Below are 22,731 nucleotides of genomic sequence, written 5' to 3' on the forward strand. Positions count from 1 at the left end.
ACTTTGTGTACACGTTAGCATAGATCCATGATTATTTTATGCATTTATCTTTTAAATCTTGTTGACAAGGAAAACTAGAGGTACCAAACAAACTTGCAGAAATGGATAATTTTATATTTGCTCCTATATTGACCCACACCAGAGGTCTTTATATCTTCTTACGGCTCTGAGTTGCTATCCAGCATCTGTTCCTTTGAACTCTTTACATTTTTCATGAGGCAGTTCCAATGACAACAAACTTCCTCATCTATTGTTTATCTAAGATCGTCTTAATTATGCCCTCATATTGGAAGGACCTGTTTGCAGGAAGTAGAATTCTTGGTTGACAGGGTATTTTATTTTCTTTTGTCATTTCAAATGCATACTCTTACTGCCCTGTATCCTCTGATGTTTCTAATGAGGAGTGCATTGATAATGTGTCCAGCATCCCTTCTGCCTGATGAGTCATGTTTCTCTTGTTGCTTTCAAGGTGCTGACTTGTCTTGTTTGATCAGTTTGAATACAATGTATGTAAATATGGATATCTTTGTGTTGATTCTACCTGTAGTTCTTTGAGTTTCTCACATTTGTTAATTCATGTCCTTCATCCAATCTGGGGAGTCTTTGTTATTATTTCTGTTAATAATCTTCTGTCCCATTGTCTCTCTCTCATGGAACTCTGATGTGTGTATGAGTTCAAATGATGGTCCTACAAGTCCTTTTGTGTCTGTTCACATACTTTCCTTTTTCCTTCTTGTGCCTTAAGCTGCATACTTTCTATACCTTATTTGATAGTAATCATTATATTCATGTATCAATTGCCTGTTTTCCTCTAGTTCTTTGACAATTTTTTTTCCTTCAATCACTTCGGCATGTGTAAGAAAGTTGTTTTGAAACTCTTTGTCTACTAATTCCGATGCCTGTTCTTATTTAGGAAAAATTTTCTGCTAATTTATTTTTGTCTTTTAGTGGACCATGTTTCCCTATTTAATGCTTTGATTGTGTGTTTATATTTGGGCACTGGAAGCAGCAGCCGACGACCCGCACTTTGCAGGTTTGTTCCACGTCAGGACGCTTCTATAATTAGCCTGGCGTGCTGCTCATCCTGGGTCAGCCCAGCAGTAAAGCTGAAGGGCTCCTGGGTTCCCTTCTGAGCCTGCATGTTGCCTGGCCTGGGTGTGGCTTTTTGATTCCCCTGAATACATGGCTGCTTTTTGAATCTCTTAATATCCTGCAAATACACACCCCAGTTCTACTCAGAATTTTACACGCTCTAGTCTGTGTCTCCTCCTTTAACCCCTTGTCCCTGGCCACTGTGTACGTATGGTCTCCCTGCAGCTGGAATGAGATATTCCTGCCGCCCTTCAGTTTAAGTTTAGAGTTGGGCAGAAAAAACACCGGTCTTCAGGCAGACCCCAGATAGGTTTGGAACATTGCAAATAAGATTTTCTGTGATCTTGCTGGTTTGAGGAGGGACAAGGAGCTGGGCTGATGCACTTACACATCAAGACTGCTCTGCATGAGTCAAGGGGAGTGCTAAGAGCGAGTACAGACACAGTGAAACCTTCTACCACTTTGATCCTGAATTTTTCCCAATTGGGTGTTCATTTTGTTGCTGTAGATTTTTGTTTGATTGTTTTCCAGAGCTCATGTAAAGTTTTATAGCTAGCTTCTGAGGTTTCCCCTTTCATTTCTATTGGAGAATTCATTATTTTCTAGTACACCATTTTGCTGACATGGCTCTATACGTTAAATTTTAGTTGGTTCACAACATTCCCTTGTATAAGTGTGTCATGATTTTCCTAACTTCTCCTAAATGTGTTACAATTTAACTGGTTTACAGCTTTTTCTTTAATGAATCATGTTGAGCAAGATAATAAAGTATATAAAACATTTATCATTTATGTCATGATAGCTTTAAAAGTTATATAACTAGATAAAGTGTGTATCCAATCTAACAGTCTGGTTACACAGTGCACAGGATATCCAAAAACTAGTAATAATTAACCTTCCACAGGCAGTTTCCCAGGTTGTCCTATTTGATATCATTATCAGGATTTCACCTGTGCCAGGACGGTAACGCAAAATAATTTTCCTGGTGGGAAATGGAAAAAGGCAAATTTATTTTTAGTTGAAGTTTTAATTCTTTATTAAGTGTTAACATTTTGAAAAATGCCCATTAATCCATCCTTTAAATTGTGTGATTGTGTGTGTGTGTATGTGTGTATGTGTATGGACTGTAAAATAGTTGTTTCAGTTGATCTTTGACCAGGATTGGGCTTCATAATTAGGAAAACAAAAAATACTGGTATGTGAAAGTTTCTAGTCTAATACTTGGTCAATAGCTGTTTAGCAACTCTTGTGCAATAATCAACAGTGATGTAAATGGCTCCAGGATTTTAAAAGTATTTACTAAACTGATGAGATAAAATTTTGCAAAAAATTAATGATGAATTTATCATTATATAATACTTAAGATTATTCTGATAATAAACCAAATAAGTTAATTCACTTCAAATATTTCTTACTCCATGGCTACTGCTTTAACCTGCTCCTGCCACAATATATTTGTTAACAATTGGACGGTGCAGTTGGGGTGGTACCTTCCTGTTATTTATAAGCTGTGAGCACAGAAGAAATCACAGTCTGCTCAGTCAGAGGAGCCACAGGCAATGGATCCCAAACATCGGCGTCGGGAACTTACTGACGGCCGCTTCATTCCTGTGCTGGGATTTGGCACCTTTGCACCTGAGGAGGTAACAATAGTGATCTTAGGGTTGAGGATTTAAAATAGATGTAACATGGGTGGAAACAACCTGGATTGTAAATTCACTGAGTTCCTGGGTGACTCTGGGAGGCCCCCTTGCTTCTCCTAACCAGCCTAGAACCATTCCTTGTGACGGGGGAGAAAGTACTCAGTCTTCACTCTGCATCCTGTTCTGAAACTTTGGTCAACTCCAGATCATTCTGGGTCTCTCCACAGTTTCTATTTCTTTCCCAGCTTGATGGAAGTGATGAAACTCAGTTGCCAAGAGCACTGACTGCCAGTTGCTTTGCTTTGAGTGTTATTGCAATGAAGCAGTTTCTCGGTATATATCAGCAATTCAAGAAATCTTTCCCCCTTCCAGAAAGACATGACCCAGAGAAATGTCTGAGATAAAAGGTCTTGAAGATGAGGCGAATGAAAGCTAATGAGATGGAATTGCTTTTCTGCTGTGTGTTAGCCTGCTGGGTGCCAGGCCAGAAATAGTCCACCCGTGGTTTGCTATGCGCTTCTGTTCTGCTGGAACTTATCCTGATGGAAACTGTAATATCATTGGAGGGAATGAGCTACAGGCTTACAGGCCAAGCTTCAATTCTTGGGTTTTGCAATGTATTTTATGAAAATAGAGCCTTCAGTCCTTGGACAAAAGGTGGGCAAAGTGCACAAGTCTCCAGGCTAGACGTCCAAAAGCTGCTGTCCCTGTTGTCTCTGGAGTATTTAGTTGTAGAACAAGGGACTTTCCCTTAAACTTTGAGTCTCACTTTTCTTGTCTGTGAAACAGAAGGAAATCTTCAGAGACATTTTGGAGACAGAAGACAGGGCTTGTTTACTCTGTAGTGCAGCGTGGGTTGAGGGGAGGGAAGGACCCAGGATATCCCTGAAGCTCACTGGTATTTACTTCTTGGTCAGTCTCTGAATGGCTGTACACTGAAGGGAAGACCATGACTGGAACCGGCAGAGAGCAGTTATTCCAAATATCTACTTCCTTGAAAAACAAAGGACTCTGAAATACATAAAAAGAAAAGGAATATTACTCAGCCTTTAAAATGAAGTTAATGCTGCCATTTGGAACCACACACGTGAACCAGGAAAACATTAAGCTAAGTGAAATTAGCTAGATTCTGAAGGGAAAATACCGCATGATGACGTTATGGGTGGAATCTAAAAAAACTGAACTCATAGACGCAGAGAGGATAGGAGTGGTGACCAGAGGCTGGGGACAGAGGTTGGAAACATTGAAAGATACTGGTCAAAAGGACAAACCTTCAGATATAAGATGAATAAGTTCTGGAGACCTAATGTACATCATGGTGACTCTAGCTAATGATAATGGATTATATTCTTAAATTTTTAAAAAATTTTTAATTTAATTTAAATTTTTTATTGAAGTATAGTCAGTTTATAATGCTGTGTAAATTTCTGGTGTATAGCATAATACTTCAGTCATAGATAAACATATATTCGTTTTCATACTCTTTTTCATTATAGGTTTCTACAAGATTGAATACACTTCCCTATGCTCTACAGTATAAACTTGCTGTTTATCTATTTTATATATAGTAGTTGTATCTGCAAATATTAAGCGCCCAATTTATCCTTTCCCAACTCTTCCCGCCCTGGTAACCATAGCTTTGTTTTCTATGTCTGTGAGGTTTTTTTTGTTTTCCTTTTTGTTTTTTGTAAATAAGTTCATTTGTCTTTTTTCGGATTCCATATATAAGTGATATCATTATGTTCTTGAAATTTGCTAAGAGAGTGGATCTTAAGTGTTTTCACCACACACCCCAAAAGCTAGCTGTGTGAGGTGATGGTTATGTTGACTAGCTTGACTGTGGTATCATTTCCCAATGGATGCATTTTGAAAACATTGGTTTGTACACCCTGAGTAGACATCCTTTTAATTTGGTGCACGCTGTGTGGCTACTGGTAGAGGACTCTTTGAAGTGTTCACCTTGTTTCTTGGTGCTTTGTACTCTGCACCTTATCCCTCTTGGGGATGATTAATTTTGCTTGGGAACATCTCTCAGTGTACTTCATACACGTGACTACAAATTCAGGCTGAGCGTTTTGGGTTCTTCCAGCAAATCACTGGGCATGAGGGTGGTCTTGGGGACCTCTGATTCCAGTGATCAAACAGTGATTGCCTAGCGTTGGAAGGCTTCCTGGATGTCTACCTTTAATTACTTACCAGAAGAGAACAGGCAGACTCTTATGGGCTCATCACCACACGTGCAGCACGAACCTAAGACATGAAGAAAAGTTGAGCCTTGGAGAGGTCACAGCTTGTACCTCAGCAATCTCTTAATCATGTGGATATTGAAGTGTGACCTTTGTTGCTTACGTAGGTTCCTAAGAGTGAAGCTCTGGAGGCCACCAAATTTGCTATAGGTGCTGGGTTCCGCCATATTGACTGTGCATATGTCTACCAAAATGAAGAGCAGGTTGGACAGGCCATCCGAAGCAAGATTGCAGACGGCACTGTGAAGAGAGAAGACATATTCTACACTTCAAAGGTGCTGTGTGTGTGCTGTGTGTGCCCATGTGTGAACAAGTAACAATTACGTGATAAGATCAGTAGCTGTTTGCTGAGTTGTGCACATTGGTAGAACTTTTATTCCCCCAATATTTACGTGTTAAACCAAGTATCCAAAAGAGAGAGAGAGAGAGAGAGAGAGAGAGAGAGAGAGAGAGAGAGAAGGGAGTGATGACTGCTTTCTCATCACCGCTGTGTTTAAATTTTAGCTTTAAAGGTATAGTCACTTCACTTCTCTGAGCCTAGACTGGAGCAGTGTGGTTTAGCACGGGCTAATAAATCAGAGAACAGTGATCAGATTATACCTTTCCTTATCATCTGGGTGACTTTCTAAAATTTCTTCACATTCTGAATCTCAGTTTTCAGCACCACCAATAAGAGAGAGGGATAGAGGAGGCAGTTTGTTTGTTACTCAAGATCTAGTCAATATGTCTTAAACTGTGTTCTGCACATATTAATATGTTCAAAGCGCTGTTACATAAACAAGCAGATAATAAGTATTCCTGAGAGGATACGTTGTTTGATGGAATTTGCCCAAGCTTGTGAACTGCTTTTAAACTCTCTCAGACACAATTCAGATGATGGGCGCGACAATTATTTGCTAACACTTTTTATTTCTGGGGTCTTTTCCTGCCATTGTTAGTACGTATAATGATGATAACTTCAAGCAAATAATAAAGTTTCCATCGGTAAGTTCAGCCACAAAAGAACCTCAAAAAGAAAAGGAGTATTTTTTAAATCACCTTCTAAACAGTAGAAATGTCTAGTCATTAGATGAAAGAAGAAAAACAAAATCACCCGCTTTCTTTCTTGAACCTCTGCAGCTTTGGGCCACTTTCCTCCGACCAGAGTTGGTGCGACCAGCCTTGGAAAAGTCACTGAAAAATCTTCAACTGGACTATGTGGACCTCTATATTATTCACTTTCCCGTGGCTATGAAGGTTGGCAGTTTGGGTGATGACAAGTGTTTTATTTCTTATGTCAGAATGTCTAGTAACTTGCATAAGTGGTTGAATGGAGATTTTTCAGATAGATGTCAGGATGATTCACTAGAGTCAAATCCCCAAAGTAACAATTTTTATTACATTTTTACTGAGCTTTTTGAATCCTTACTATTCTTTCCATGCCCCCAAGAGAACAGAGTCCAACAATCTCACACCTTTGCCTTAAAAATCTCGAGGAAATAGAAACAGGCATGTTCAGCACCGGGTCCTGATTAGGGCCCCGGGTCTCCTGTGGATTTCATAAACGCAGATTCGGCGCGGCGGTGCCGAGCCCTGAAGCTGCCTTCCAGCTGGCTGTGATGAGTTTGCCTCCTCTTTCGCCCTTTGCAGTTGAGCAGTTTTGGTGGTGCTCTCTCTGGGTGGGTCTCAGCCATCAGTCTTTGTAGGGACTTGAGGGACCTTGCCTATGACGTTGGCTGTCTCACATGGAGTTTTCTAGACTATGCTTAGTGATTAACAACCGTGCTATGTAGAACTCTTGATTTTAGGTCACAGAAATCTACACAAGCTCTCCTACACAAAATAGCTTAATGAATTATGTAAATGGGACGTCCAGCCATGGATAGAGTTAAGGGCTGGCAGTACTTCAGAAATGTCCCCTTTTCTCTATCCTTTAACATGACATTACTCTTGCCTGTCTTAATTTTTATCTCCATATTTTCTATCGGTGGCAAATATGGCCTTGGTTGAGGTCAGTGCACATAGTCATTAACATTTGAGAGCATGTCTGGATGGTCCACATTCCTTTTGAGCCTGAGGACGGCCTGCACTGATCCTGCCTGGTTCATGTGAGTGCCCTTGCGCTCTCAGTGTTCAGAGGGAAAAGGAGCTCTGGTTGTCTTGGCTAGGTCAATACTGCAATTTTCATGCCAGAAATAAGATAACTTACTTTCATTCTCAGCTAATTAGGGGCATTTTGCAAGAGGAAAGAATACAGGGCAGACAAAGTTCACATACATCAGTGACGATCCCCATTAGCAGGCAGGAGAATTGAATTAATTCCAACTTACAGTAAGTGCAAGAGATAGAGGAAGCCTGTCTCCTGAAGACGCTCCTTACAGCCGCACATGCAAACCACTCTGCAAATAGCACTACCTCAAGTGTCGCAACACCTGCCTCGTGGAGGCTGAGTGTCCTGGTCCTAGGTGTGCCTGCCAGCGTGGTTACTCTTGGAGAAATTATTTTTCTCTATTAATTAATTAATCAATCAACTGTTAATTATTATGTCTCTATTTATTAATTATTAATTATCTCTAAAATGAGTGCTTCTCTTTCAGCCAGGAGAGGAGGCTTATCCCAAAGATGAAAATGGAAAAATGATGTTTGACACAGTGGATCTCTGTAGGACATGGGAGGTGAGTCTGTGGAGGAGAGAGCACAGGGGAGGAAGCCAGGAGAGGGGGCATCTTCACTTCTTCCTCCTGGGGGAGTGGTGTGTGGACCATCGGATTCAGCAATTCATGAGCTTTAAAAGGGCTGCTGTGCTGCACTGGTGTGGGGGAAATCATTGCCACAGTGTTTATGGAGGAACAGAGGGGAGGAATTTGGGACACTGAGGATAGACATCTCCTTCCTTCCACGTGTCCTATACGGTCTTGGGTTTTCTAAGAAGACTGTGACTCTTATTCTTATGTTATGACCTCTTTCCCTTGTTTGATTTATTACATTTTTCTTCTTGATAATCAGTCCTAATTCTGGTGACGACCATTTTAACAGATCTTACCTGCATTTACTCCTGATCTATAGCCAGTGACAAATGACTCATCACCACCCTTCCTCCCCAGGCCATGGAGAAGTGTAAGGATGCGGGACTGGCCAAGTCCATCGGGGTGTCCAACTTTAACCACAAGCAGCTGGAGAAGATCCTGAACAAGCCAGGGCTCAAGCACAAGCCCGTCTGCAACCAGGTGAGCCCTCTCGCTCTCCTCTCCTTCTGGTCCTCACAACCTTCTTCCTGCACCTCAGCCAGGTGTCTACTCAGCTCCCCTCCTATTCCTCCCCCCTTTGTGGGGCAGAAGGTTCTAGAGAGCAGAGCCTCTGTCTGGAAGGCTGTTAATGGAACCCATAATGGTTTCTCTGTTTGAGAAAGTCTTGGTGTAAATGGTGGTGAGACCTTAATGGTAAACTGTGTGTAGGAAACTAGGGAGGAGAAAGCAGATGAGGGAGGGTTAGAATAGGTACCTGGAAGTCAGGAGGAAGGTGGCATTTCCCTGAGCTGTAAAGGATGACCAGAAGTTAGATGATGAGAGTGATTGTGTACAGGAAGGAAGGCCATGAAAGCACGCAATGGGAAGTCAATAAAGAAAGGTGGAAATCAGCTGAGAGAGGAGTTACAGTTTTGTGTGGGGCTTGTGTGCCTGAATCCTTAGTCCTGGTGTCTCTGCTTTGAGGGGTCTCCAGCAGGAAGCACAGTCCAGGGAGATTTACTGGAAGCTACGCAAGTCATCGATGTTTGAGGGATGAAGTGACTGGCTTATGGTGATACTAACAGTAGATGAAATAGTCACTCAGGAACATTCGTCTGGAAGGTAGAGCCAACCTTGTGAATTATTCAATTTTTTTCTATTTCTCTCATTGATTTCCATCATAAAATTAACTGTTTAAACACATTTTTCTCTGTTTGGTTCTGTTCTCTTACTTTTTAAAAAAATTTTTTGTATTTTTACATTACTGTGGAGAGAAAACTTAACGGGAGAGCTGAAGACAATGTTAAGTGCACAACACTATGCAGCGCAGTGCAGTGCAACGCTGTTAACGGTAGGGGCAGTGCGCTCCAGCAGGTCTCTGGAGTTTGCCCATCTCGTGTAATTGAGACTGGAAGCCCATGATTAGCAACTCCCGGTTTCTCCCTCCTCCAGCCCCTGGAAACCGTCACTCTGCTCTGTAATTTTATGAGTTTGACTAGTTTAGACATATCATATAACTGTTGTCATGTACTATTTGACTTTCTGTGACTGTCCTTTTGGATATAACATAATATCCTCAAGTACAACCTGAAGTCCAGGAGTAGGAGTTTTCTATGGAAAATGTAGCAGGTAAAATTATGGAATTATATATATATATGTATATACATATATAAAAAAACAATATTTTATATATATAATCAATATTTTATATATAAAATCAATATTTTCAATTATAATAGTCAATATGTACATATGAATATACACACATAATAATAATATACACACATATATGTAATATTTTGTTGAGCTGGATCTGATTGTCATTCGTATGTCACTTTGAGTCATGTTTCTCATGTCTTTTTAAGGTAGAATGATCAGCCAATCTTACTACAAAATCCAGACAAGTTTTTTCATTCTAATTTTTTTTATTGAAGTATAGGCAGTTACAATGTGTCAACTTCTGGTGTCCCAGCATAACGTCCCAGTTATACATATACATACATGTATTTGTTTTCATATTCTTTTTCATTAAAGGTTATTACAGGATATTGAATATAGATAATGTGCCATACACAAAAAATCTGTTCTTTCATCTATTTTTATATATAGTAGCCAACATTTGCATATCTCAGACTCCCAAATTTATCCCTTCCTACCTGCTTTCCCTGATAACCATAAGATTGTTTACTATGTCTGGGAGTCTGTTTCGGTTTTGTAGATGAGTTCATTAGTGTCCTCCTTTTTCTTCCTTCCCTCCTTCCTTCCTTTCTTTTTCTTTCTTTCTTTCCCTTTCTTTCTTTTTCTTTCTTTCTTTCCCTTTCTTTCTTTCTTTCTTTCTTTCTTTCTTTCTTTCTTTCTTTCTTTCTTTCTTTCTTTCTTTCTTTCTTTCTTTCTTTCTTTCTTCCTTCCTTCCTTCCTTCCTTCCTTCCTTCCTTCTTTCCTTCCTTTCTTTCTTCCTTCCTTCCTTCTTTTTTTTTCAGCTTCCACATATGAGAGATATCATATAGTATTTTTCTTTTCTTTCTGGCTTACTTACTTAGACTGACAATTTCCACATCCATCCATGTTGTTTTATATGGCGTAATTTTATTCATTTTTATCACTGTATAGTATTCCATTCTATAAATATACCACAACTTCTTTAGCCAGACATCTGTCAATGGACATTTACGTTGCTTCCACATCTTGGCTGTTGTATATAGTGCTGTTATGAACATTGGGGTGGAGACAGGTTTTTGACAAATAGAATAGATTTATCAGATTATTATTTTGAGATGTTAATTAACTTGTCTCTCTACTCCCAGATGGCGTAAATTAGTAGTTAGATCTGAACATTTACTACATTAAGATTAAACATTTTGGCAAGAAGTATTTTTTGCATAGTGTGTCCCTCACAGCGTCATCCAGTGGGAAGCACCTATGACCATTTGTCCTGCTGTGAGTGATGGTACCTTTGTCCCCGTGGTAGAGTTAGTGGTGACCAGACCTTTCCTTTGGAAATGTGTATTTTCCCCATTGAAGTTACCCAGTCATCTGCTGGAGTGTAATTGCCATCAGGGGAAGTGAGATTTCCTGTAAATTTTTACTTAATGTTTGAGGATCCATCAATGACTTTCACTGGCATTATTTGATTCACTGAGATGTTTAAAAACTAATTTTCAATTTTCAACACTCTTTTTTAATTTTCCTACTTGGCAATTTATTGCAAAAATAAAATTACCTCATTGAGTCAGATTAGGATACAGTTATTCCCATAAGCAGGGTAAAAACTTAACTCTTTCCCATTGACTGTCAGTGTCTGAGGATGGATTTGTTGTCATAATCACCTTCAGTGGAGGCATATATATTTGCTCTCTCTCCCTCTCTCATCAGTAGGGACCCATGGATGTTGACCGACTCTGTGTGTTACAATTGCTTTTGCTCATAATTCCCTTTGACGCTCAAATCAAACCATATGTCACCAACGGACTCCCCCTCAAACTGATTCTTTGAGTCCTTCAGACAGTTTTTCATGAGTCTTTGGGCAAATTCTTGCTTTCTGCACAATTTGATGTCCAGGATTCAAACAGTTCTTTTCTTGTCCCAGATCTGGAATGAGGCCTGTCTCCTGCTGGTGTAAGATGGTAGATTGCTTGTTCTCAGGAATGTCATTACTGGTAACTTTTTCAAGGGTGAGATTTAAATGTATTTTTGAAAAGTCATTACTTGATGTTGACATTTCCAGTTCCAATTTTATGTTACACAGCGTTATTTTTAAAGCATTTAAAAATATTTACCTTTCTCTGTCATGTTAATATTACCGTTTCATAATGTGACCCTTGTCCGTGTTGGCATTCCGCAGGTGGAATGTCACCCTTATCTCAACCAGAGCAAACTGCTGGATTTCTGCAAGTCCAAGGACATTGTTCTGGTCGCCTACAGTGCTCTGGGATCCCAAAGAGACCCCAAATGGTAATGAACCCTGATGAAGAAAGCAAAGTGTTTCCATAAAATTCAAATTTTTTGAGTTAAATGAAAAATTTATTCCTCTTCCCAAGGATTGGAGTTCTAGTGAGAATTACAAAGCAAATAATTCTAACCAACAAAAATGTGCATTTCTTACCAAAAGGTAGGAATTCTAGTTCTTTGGTTCCAGAAGATACTCAAATGCCATTTTGGTGCATTGTGAACCAATAGCCCCAATAAAAGATTGAAAAACAATTTGCACTAGCAGTTGGGTTCCAGGCACGAGGTACAGCTCACACAGCTGTATGCTGTAAAATTCCATTTTTGATGCAGTATTTTTAATCATACCATGCTCAGTGCTCTGAAGATAGCTCTCAACTGGCTTGGAGGACAGGAGGAAGGAAGGGAAGAAATTTTTCTCTTTTGTCGCCCACCACTCAGCCAGTGTTCTCCCATTACGTGATTTCTTACAGATGAATCAATAACAGCTGTCTGCATTACCATCTATATCTAACCCCCAGCTGAGACCAAAGGCACATTTATGTCATGATTTATTCATTAACTAATGAACACATTTCCAACAATCAGCTCCCCAAGCGTCCCTTACCTTTTATCTGAAATTGGGTTAATAATATATACTTCTCAGGTCTATCATGACTGAAAAATTAGATTTTGAACCATTTTTGTAAACATCTTATTGCACACTATACGTAATGATACAATGAATAGTTCTCATTTGGAGCCTACTCAGTTTTTGTCAATACCTGAGAAAAGTTAAAATAAAAAAGTCTCAGGTTTTCCTTCCATTTCTCCTTTCATGCCCTTGCCCTTACTTTGGGGCTATGACTGGAGAAGAAAACAGCCACAGAGAAGTAAAAGAGAAAATTCTGTGGGTTTGGAAGCACTGGTCTCAACTCACCTATGCGTCCAAATGACCTGCGAGCTTTGTGACCCAGATGCCTGGGTGCCCCACCTGAGCTTCTCATTACCTGTGTCTTGGGTTCAGCCACGGAACTCCCGTTTCTGCCAAGACCCCAGGTGACATGGATGCTGATGGTCAGGGACACATTTTGAGAAGCACGGGTCTAGGTGGCCCTACTTGGAGTGTTTGGGAGGCCTCCTAGCAAACTCAGCGCTCAGTGTCAGCTCCTCAGCGTTTCTGAATTTCCTTCCAGGGTGGACCAAAGCCTCCCCGTTCTCTTGGACGACCCGCTTCTTGGTGCCATTGCCAAGAAGCACAAGCGCAGCCCAGCTCTGATTGCCCTTCGCTACCAGCTGCAGCGTGGGGTGGTGGTTCTGGCCAAGAGTTACAAGGAGAAGGAGATTAAAGAGAACATGCAGGTGATGTGTGGGGTGAGGGGCAGGGCTCCTAACTCATACCGTCCACGAGGGTCACTCTGTGTGCAGCTTTCCAGACGTCTTTGGGCCGAGATGAGTTACCTTTGTTCCCTGTGTTGGATGCCTTATGGGCAGTCCTAACGGTTTTCTCCACCAATTCTTGCAGCAGGAGCAGTAGCACGGCGAAGTAGAATTGAGATTGGACACGAGGGAGAGATGTTAGTTCCAGCATTACATTTGCAATCTATTCTGTTGCCCTGTACAAGTGATATCTCATTTCTTCTTTCTCCAGTCAGGAAATTGGATTATGTGACTTTCTGAGAGCATTTTTGCTGCTCTAACAAAATACCAGAGATTGGGAGTCTTAGAAACTACTGAAATTTAATTCTCACAGATCTAAAGGCTGGAATTCTGAGAGCAGGGTGCCTGTGTGGTCAGGCGCAGGCCCTGTCCCAGGTCACGCTCTTGTCGATGTATCTTGCATCATAGAGGGGGCCGCACAGCTGGCTCAGGCCTCCTTTATGGCAGGTGACATGGCGTTAATCTCACCCGTGAGGGCTCCACCATCCTGACCGCATCCCCACTCAGAGACCCCATGTTCTCATATCATCACAGTGGGGGCGAGGTTTCCAGCATGTCAATCTGGGGCTCACGGAAGTTACAGCTGTGATCTTCAACCTCTAGTTTATTGTGGTTTACTCTGCATTTCTTTGATTGCTAATGTAGTGCTACTTACATACATTTAACCTCCTTGAGTTTTTGCCATTGTTCGAACTTTGTCCATTTTTGCTAGGTTTCTGCATCTTTTGACTTTTGTGTAGGAGACCAGTATTATACCGTTAGCCACAGCTGTACAGCAAACTCTCTCCAATTATGGGGTTTATTACAAAGGTCATTTGTGTAGCTCATGACCCTGTGGTTTGACAATAAGCCTGAGCTGAGCTAAGCTGTTCTGCTCTTGGCTGTGGCTCTCATGTGTTTGCAGTTAAATGCAGAGCAGCCGGACAATTCTGCTTTAGCAGGTGGATTTGGCTCCTGTCAGAGGAGCCTACACTCTGCTCCATATAGATTTTTGTATACAGTTGTCTAGACTGTGGCCACCCAACTGGCCTTCATCTCAGCACAGTGGTATGGCCACAAGGCAGTGAGTGGGAAAAAATCCTTTTCATGTCAAGGATCAGAACTGACTGACCATTGCTTGTGGCAAATTTTATTGTGTAATGCAAGTCACAGGTCAGGTCAGTTCGAGGGGCAAGGAAATATTACCCTGAAAGAATTTGTTTGTCTTTCCATTCAAATTTGGGTCTGTATTACACCTGGAATTGACTTTGTAATATGACATGAAAATATGTGTGTGTGTGTGTGTGTGTATTCATATATATATTATTAAATGAAAATCCAAATGTCCATATTTCCCCACAGATTAACATGGTCAACTCTGTCATATATCAAATGTTCATAAATATATATCTGGCCTCTGTCTCCTATTAAATGGTTTGCTTTTGTGCACCATCTTATAATAGTGGGAAATACTTGTTGCTTTACTAAATGGTAACTTTTTTCTTCTTTAAGGATGTCTTGGTCGCTCTTGACCAGCTGTTTGTTTATGTAAGATTGAGCATCACTTTATCATCTTCCACTAAAGAATACATGTTTAAATTCATATTGCATTGAAACACTAGGTCACTATCAAGGAAACTGATTTCTTTACAAAATTCAGATTTCCCTTCCATGATTATGATATGAATTTCTAATTAGTTACATGTGTTTAATATTTTAAGTACATTTCATATCATTCTCCACGAAGACATTTACATAATCCTATTTTGTAGATTTATTTATAGATAATGAGTCAGTTTGTTATCAGGTGGTTGGAGAGACTCTTATACACGGGGACTCCTCCTTCCAGTCCTCGCTGCGTCTCAGTGCTGGGGTGGGGGAAGGGAAACCCAGTGGTCAAGTGCAGGTGTTTTGTCCAGATTGTCCAACTGTCCCATTGTTTGGAAAAACGTTTTTTTTTTTTTTTTTCCGTTACAAGAGTTCACTTAGAAAGATATGGGCTTGCTGAACTGTAAATCTCTGTGAAGAGGAGCAGAGAAGGAAAGGGGGCGGGAAAGGAGGGGCGGAGAACTCAGCAGAAGGGGTCCCAGGCCAGTTCACCTGGAAGCTGAGGCCAGGCAGGGCCTCCCTGTGCCCCCTTCTTGCCTCCATCCAGGTGCAAGTCCTCCAGGTCCCGGGGGAGGCCAGTTCCCTGGGGGGGGGGTTAACGTGATTCTTCCCTTCTTTCCAGGTTTTTGACTTTGAGTTGCCACCAGAAGACATGAAAGCAATTGATGGCCTCAACAGAAATATACGATATTGCGATTTTCAATTGTAAGTGACTTGTATATATTTCACACACGCTGTTTCTGTAGCATGCATGTCAACAGAGGACGTAAGCTTCCATAACCAGGAAGGCAGTCCTGATTTCCAGTCTAGGAGTAAACCAGGAGCTTCCTGTAGACTCAGACCAGAGGTTTCCCCTGGAATTCAATGTCTCACCCAAGAGAAACATGAATGGGGTCTAGGAAAGTGCATAAGCAGACTGACCAAAGTTGACATCATGGTGAATTCACTATTTTTATGCCCCTAATCTCTGTGCCTGGTGTGTTTCTTCACTGGGAAGATGCACCATTAGACAAGGAAGACACAGTGTGTACAGTGCCCTGTTCTTTTAGGGGCTTCTGAGAATGTTTCATTTTTCATTCTTTTTAAAATCGTTGGAAAATGATTATATTAATAGTGACAGTGTAATAGTGAGTCAAGCTAGGATTACATTTGTTTTGTCCTAACAGAATTGTAAAGTGTAACTAATATTTTTTATGAAGTAACGGCCCATTGAAGGCCGCTGTGTGGTGCTGTGAGGTCACATAGCAGCCCCGCTGCCACCCCCTCCCCTAAGTGTCTGGTGGCTTTCTCCTTAATGGGCTTTCCTTTTTCCAAGACACCGTTCATTTCTTCCAAATACATCTCACTGGCATTTTTCCCGCATCCAGCTCCATTTTCTCTTCCTTGTAATCTCACCAAACTGAATTACAAATGGATGGTGAACTTCACTGAGCCTCCAGGCAGCATCTGCTGTGTCTTCTGCAGCACACACCCAGATGAGGTCATCTGGATTCCTCTGTTTCTTGATTCAAGACTTACTTCAGTGTTGTCTTGTCCATCAGGAGACCCTCCCCTGGGGAACCGCTATGTCCTTGACTTTGACTTATTCACGCACATGGAATTCCATGTTGAATTCCTGCAGGAGGATGTCAGGATTGAAGAGAAAGAAGACTCGTCAGACTGAGAGAAGTGTGCAAGGGAGTTTAGGGAGAAGAGAAATACGTGTCAGTGATAAAATGAAGATGTGGTTTCAGATAAAAGGTCTCAACACTCTCCTCCCTGTTTGTAGAGGTGTAACGTGATTCTGAGAAAAGGCAGTTTAAAGGATTAAAAAGTGGAGAGTGAGTTTTCTGTACTCAAAGGCTTTCACGTGTGACTCTGTTCTCCCTTGTCAGGCTCTGAATGACTAGACTTCCTCATTTTTGTGATCCTGTGTCAACAGCACAGCTCTTGTCACGTGGAATTAGCCAGAAGACACTTGCTACTGAGCTGATTTGGAAAGAAGCAAGTTAGAAAGAAAAATGAGAACACGGGGATAAAGGGAAACTGCAGTAACACTAATTCCTGAACAACCAGTGCTCTCATAAACCAGACATTCAGAAAAGCGCTTCCCACTTCGTAGGTGCGATCATTCAGGTGGACGTGCTCCCTCCCGAATAGACCAGAGTCCCTTAGCGGAGGCCCCCGTATTGTTGGCGGTGCTCAGTATTTATTTGTTGAATGAATACGTGATTAAGAGCAGCAAAGTCCTGAACTGAGATCCTTCTCAACATCCGGGGTCAGGGGTTCCCCTGGGGCCGAAACGACCCCCACGTTTAGCCATAGACCTTGCACCTCCTATAAACTCTAATCTCAGTGAAATACTTGTCACCGTGGTGTTAACATTACACCTGAACGTGGGAGGTGGGCATTTAGGTGCCGTTTGCACTCAGACCAGGCGCCTGCGTGTATGCACTTTGGGATAGAAGGAGGGACGTGGTTGTAAATTTAGTGTTTTTAGCCCATCCTGACTGCATGCAGAGTAAGCTTCTGTTTGACAGCAGGACAGAGTTGATGAGTGACTGTCCCTCCTTCTCTTTCAGTGCTGTTGGCCACCCTGAGTACCCGTTTTCCGAAGAATACTGACTCTGAGTCTCCACCATTCCTCCTGCCGAGGGCTGTGAAGAGCATTTCTGCGCTCGGTGGAGGGGATGAAGAGAAGTGCCTAAACTTCAGAAAGCTTGCCTTTCTTTTTTAAAAAAATTTGTGCAATAATCAGCTTCACAGTAATGATACTTGTTTTCCTTGATAATTAAAATAATACATACTAATTTGAGAAAATTTGGAAAGTGAAAGGGAAGAAAATAAAGGTTACTTGTGTTTATGCATGAAAAAAATGTTGATACATTTTCCTTCATGGTTTTCCTATGCAAATGTGCGTGTTTGTTTACAAACCAAAACAATCTTCTACATTCAGGTCATGTATTTGTTTTTTACCTTAGTGTAAATATATTTGTTGACTATGAAATACTATTAAAAATGTCACTGTTCTGCTTGGCTTGCTGTACACAGTCCATCGTATTATTTGTCTATTTCTTAATCATCTGCCAGGGCTTCAGCATTTTGATTCGTTCTTTTTTTACTTAAAGTATAGTCAGTTTATCCATTTCTGTTGTACAGCATAATGTTTCAGTTTCTACCAAAGGATGGTGTGAGCTGGCCTTGAGATGAGTTAAGGCCGTGGGACCCAAGGCCATCATTACCGCATGTTTGTAGTATGAAGTGAACAGTGATTGTACACATGCGCTTACTGATGTTCCTGTTAGCCTGATGAGCAAAGAAAAGGGCACCGCGCATGTGTAAGCAGAAAACAGGCAAAAAGCAGGACAGGTGTATCACAGGTGCGCACCTCCCTGTGGCAACAAAATAAAGTGCTGTGAACCCCATGGTGTCTCCTGCTGAAGTCTGTCTGGCAGTATGGCAACTCGTCTTGCATTTTTTCATTTGCGCTGCTCACCTTCTAAAACCCCACCTCAGTCCCCCTCGGCTGACGCTTGGCGCTGTGAGCAGGATGAAGTGAGTGCCCCCTGTGATCCGCCTGCCCCTGACGGGGATGCTCTGATTGAAGCGAAGTGGCCCCCTACCTCTGCATGGTACCTGGTGGCAGCCTACATGCTTATGTGGGCTCAGCCTGAGGATTGGGACACAGTGGCGCCCTGGCCAGATGACACCTGGAGGGTGTTGGAGCTGTTAGAAAATAATGTCCCACTCGCCCACCGAGAGGCAGGCGGGAGGGTGGCCTGGATGTTCTTATCTGCTTGGTGGCGCACTAGCTGAGACAGAAGAGAATTGCAGACACAAGTGCAGCAGTTGCAGTGCACAGAAGAGGAGCTGGAGCAGAGCCCCAGCACAGGCAGCAAGGTGTCTGCACGGTCCTAGCTCTGCCGCCTCTGAGAGCAGCTGTGCCTGCGCAGCCCTGGTCCCCCCGTCCCTGAGAGTGCTGAGGCCGACCCCTCCCCCTGTTCTGCTGCATCTCCGGCTGTGCTGAGGCAGCGGATGGAACTGGAGGAGACCGTGGCTCGGGGCGGGAACTCCTGCAGGCCCCCGCTGAGTGACACGTGAGTAAATGGGCCACGTATCTGGACTTAGCACAAGTCGTCTGAAAACTGGGCACGCACCAGATGATGTCTTCTATGCATTCCCGTATCCGGACGACAAGAGCCTTACAGCCCAGAGGAAGGATTTCACGCTGGCTAGTGGCCCAACGGGAATGCTTGGGACTACGGCGGGGCTACTAGCACCGTGTGTAGACCGCCCCATTCGTAAAGTGACTGAGGCTCTGGCTCACCTGGGGGATGTAGAGGTGCGCCAAAAGGGGGTGCGTGCTGCCAAGACTCAAGGTGAGTCCAAGGCCCCCTCCTCCAGGGAAGTGACTCAGGAAGTGAAGTTCACACAGAGGAGGACTAAGGGAAATGCTCCAATTTGGGGAGGGCCCCAAAAGCTAGATCACCAGCAAAAATGGTGTGATTCAGTGGCAGCCGGCTTGGACCATGTAAAATTAATGGCCAGCTTTGGAGGTGCTGATGGCCTTAGGAAAACAATTACAGCCTGAGCAGCAATATGCTCCATTTAGAACCTCCCATCAGGCCGAGAGGTGGCCTTTGCTGATTTCCTCCCGGACTAGGAGGAAGGCCAAGGCGTTCGGGACATGGGGCACCCCGACGACCAGAGGTAGAGTCCACTCGGCTTTCTAACGTCTTGGACGTGGGGTGAAAGGAAACGGGGAATCAACATTCACCCCAGACATTGTTGGTTGTGGAACAGGAAAAACGAGATGCCTTTTTCTTAGATGGAGGTGGTGTGTGTGGGTGTGTTGAGGGGGCAAACATTTGCAGGAAGATCATGAGTTCAGTTTTAGATGCTTATGTTTGAGATGCCTGTTAGGTACCCAAGTGAGGACGCCGTGTGTACAGCTGGGCAGGGAGGGCTGGGGCGAGAGAAGAGGTGTAGACCACATACAGAAGTTTGGGATTTGTCAGCAGAGAGTTGCTACTTAAAGCCACAGAAATAGATGAGAAACCAGAAGAGCAAGAGACCCTCAGAGAAGCCTTGGACCCCCTAGTTCTTCCCCAGAGCCGGCCTCACCTCTGACCTTCATGTTAAGAAGGTAACACAGTTCTGTGCAGGTTAAGCCAACTTTGGGATAGGTTTTCTTGATCTGGTTGTTTTCCAAGTCAGCTTTGGCACGGAAGGAGCTATCAAAGTTCAAAACGCTCCTTTCCACCTCCCTTGCACTTTACACCTGGCCAGGGGTTTCGGAACCATGAGAAAATTGCTGAGTCACCTCTGAGACCATGGCTCCAGTGGATTCTGGGGCTTTGATGGTAGGATGCAGTGATAGTAAACTAAGAAACGCTGCAAAAAAGCATCAGCATTCTTCCCTCATTTCGAGGCCACATTTGGGACACATTTTATTCTTCAAACAGAGCCCACTCCATGGCACCACAGTGAGCGAGGTGAATTGTACTTAGAATTGCAGAGTTACAAATTCCATCCAAAACCATCATTAAAACCCATCAGTGTCTCAGTTCCTTCCCCAGGCCCCTCCCAGGGCAACAACAGGGCCTCCTGTCCTCTCTACCCCTCCCTCCCTTCCCCAGCCCTCCCCCTACACATTCCATTTCTTCCCCATTTCCCAAAGCTGTGCCCTTCCAGCTGTTGGTCACCACTTCCCCACCCATTAGCCCCCACCCAGCCCACGTGACCTCTAGTTTCGTTCACACAGAGCACAATGTCACCCCCTCTCAGCACAGATAAGTCATTAACCAATGAGGCCACTTCCTAGAGATGAATACTACTGGCCACTTCTTTTACTTTTTAGAAACGGCATATCAATATATGGTTTGAGGAGCAAATATTTGTTGTTTTCTGTAGAAGCAAAAGCCTCAGTGGACCAGCCTGCTTCTCTTGTGAAGCTCAGGAGCCTGGAGGATTCTACTGGGCATTGCATTACCAGGAGACCGTGCAGCCTGGGCCTCTGGGATCCACACTCTGTCCAGCACATCAGAGCCTGCCCTGGGGTCCCTGAAGGAGCAGCACACCCAGGGCTCACCCCCTTCAGCCCCGCCTCTTGGCATCTGGGTCCCCTGAAGGCAGAAGTCACTACATTTTGTGCCCCTTTCCTGCAGGCAGAACAAAAGATGCTTCAGATGTGATGAGCAGTGACTTGATTGAGAGCGACTTCCCTAGTTTGTGACCAAATAAGAAGATACATGACGCTGATTTTCACCACATTTGAGCAGTGGACCTTCACATTCGTTTCTGTTGTGAATGCCACACTTGTGTCATGTGTCAGCTTTCAGATATTTTCTGAGAGAAGAGCTCTGTGTCTGGAAGCTATGAAGAGTCTTCTGATTGAGGATTTTTCCCCCAGCTCAAATAAAAGGTGTCATCCATCCCTACACTCATCTAGGTATTATGTTAAACCTTTTTGACTTGTTTCTTTTGTATATCAGCATTTAGACTTTGAAACCTCCAAGCAGAAATCATTTCCTGTCCCACTGGCATGGGCACACAGAGCAGCAGGAGGTGGCTGGACCACGGGGCTTGAGACCACAGCCACCTCTGTGGGAGCAGGTCCTGATGGTCAGAGAGACCTCCCAAGGTCCTAGTTCTGTATTTTGAATACAGTCAGCTCTCAGCTGTCATTTTCCAAGGAATACCAAATTTGAAATAGTCCAAATAAAATCACTTTCAGGAAAAACAATGAGCTGTGTTTGTTCCTATTCCTCTGCATTTGTGGATGGAAATTTATGTGCTGTGTCGAGGAGAGGGCTTTTATCACCATCAGATTAAGAACAATACAATTGTTCTCATTTAAGAGAGACTGGATGAGCACCCAGCAGATGTGGGAATGCGTTTTAGCCAAACAAGAGCTTTTTGAATTCTTTTTTTGAGAATCTGAGCATTTTCTTATGTATTATTAACTCCTTCTATAATGAAGATGCTTACTGACATGACATTGCATTCCTGTTGTGACCTGACACTTTCCCTTATTCTGTGACTGCTGTTGTCTGTGACTTCAAGGTCCCTCACACTCCGAGATCCTGAAAGTGCAGAAACGCACAGGTGACGAGGAGCAGGCGGGGCCTCTGAAGCAGAGACGGAGGGAGCAGAAGCAGAAACCGGGGGCAGTGCCCAGGGTAACTTGGCCCCCTTCACATGGGACTTAGGATCCTCCTGCCCGCACAGCTCCGTCAGTTCTGGATGCTGCGTATAGAGAACTCAAGCCAAATAAAAAACAGAAGAGAAACCCAGCGCACTACTGAAGGGTGTTGAGAGAAAATAGCAAAGAGCTTGGTGTGAGGTCAGTGAAGAAACGTACTTTCATTCCCATGTGGAGGCGCTTCCTGTGGAGCTTGTGGGAAGTCCTACATTGTCCACGTTGTCCCGGATACACTGGCATTACTTCAAGGTGCAAACGCAGAAAGTGCTAGAAAACACTCTGAGTGCCTTAGGGAAGAGAAACGGTGGTAGTGACGGCAATCTCAGAGTGAGGGCATCTAAAAATGCCAATTTTGCATCAATAGGAAGGGATAGTGAAGAATGTAACACTGGAGCTAGTATGCAAGAAAGCCTATGGGTCACCAAGCACCATCCGGGCAGTTGAGCCAAGATGATTTGAGGTAAAGCAAAGGTTTGGGGTATGTGCCAGGAAGTTCTATTTTATTCAGCTTTACCAGAAATACTATTTGTAAAGGAGTTTTTAAATTCCCATTCTGAGTATTGAGTATCCACTCTCTCATCAGTTTGTTTTAGCGCAAAAATGTTTTGAACTTTGATGAGCACTAATTTATCTATTTCTTCTTTTGCCTGTGCTTTTGGTGACATTTCCAAGAAATCAGGGTCAAATCCAACATCATGATTTCTCCATGGTTTTTTCCTCTAGGGGTTTCATTGTGTGTCTTGTATGTTTAGGATTTTGATGGATTTTGAGGTTTTTGTCTCTGTGTGTGTGTGTGTGTGTGTTGTGTGTGTTTGTGGTATGTGTGTGTGCTGTGTGTGGTGACAGTGTTTGTGTGTATGTGTGGTGTGAGTTTGACATCTAAATTCTTTCTTTTGAGTGTCAACGTCTAA

The 22,731-nt window shown here is 42.9% G+C and overlaps 1 protein-coding gene across 1 annotated transcript; it reads left to right on the forward strand.

Moving 5' to 3' along the window:
- The first annotated feature begins 2,638 nt into the window (after positions 1 to 2,638).
- On the forward strand, positions 2,639 to 17,988 carry LOC102541486 (dihydrodiol dehydrogenase 3-like). The gene is made up of 9 exons (XM_072954909.1): positions 2,639 to 2,735; positions 5,089 to 5,256; positions 6,101 to 6,217; positions 7,558 to 7,635; positions 8,065 to 8,187; positions 11,528 to 11,637; positions 12,807 to 12,972; positions 15,260 to 15,342; positions 17,199 to 17,988. The coding sequence occupies exons 1-9, from the start codon at positions 2,652 to 2,654 to the stop codon at positions 17,239 to 17,241; spliced, it is 972 nt and encodes a 323-aa protein (XP_072811010.1). The 5' UTR covers positions 2,639 to 2,651; the 3' UTR covers positions 17,242 to 17,988.
- Positions 17,989 to 22,731: the final 4,743 nt, after the last annotated feature.

The sequence above is a fragment of the Vicugna pacos genome, chromosome 35 (assembly GCF_048564905.1).
Source record: "Vicugna pacos chromosome 35, VicPac4, whole genome shotgun sequence".
NCBI classification, from domain to species: Eukaryota; Metazoa; Chordata; class Mammalia; order Artiodactyla; family Camelidae; genus Vicugna; species Vicugna pacos.

Bases quoted from the DNA above. Each gene is read 5' to 3' on its own strand.
- LOC102541486 (XM_072954909.1), top strand. From the start codon at position 2,652: ATGGATCCCAAACATCGGCGTCGGGAACTTACTGACGGCCGCTTCATT. The intron at 2,736-5,088 runs GTAACAATAGTG...TTGCTTACGTAG, and splicing joins GCACCTTTGCACCTGAGGAG to GTTCCTAAGAGTGAAGCTCT. The intron at 12,973-15,259 runs GTGATGTGTGGG...CCTTCTTTCCAG, and splicing joins AGATTAAAGAGAACATGCAG to GTTTTTGACTTTGAGTTGCC.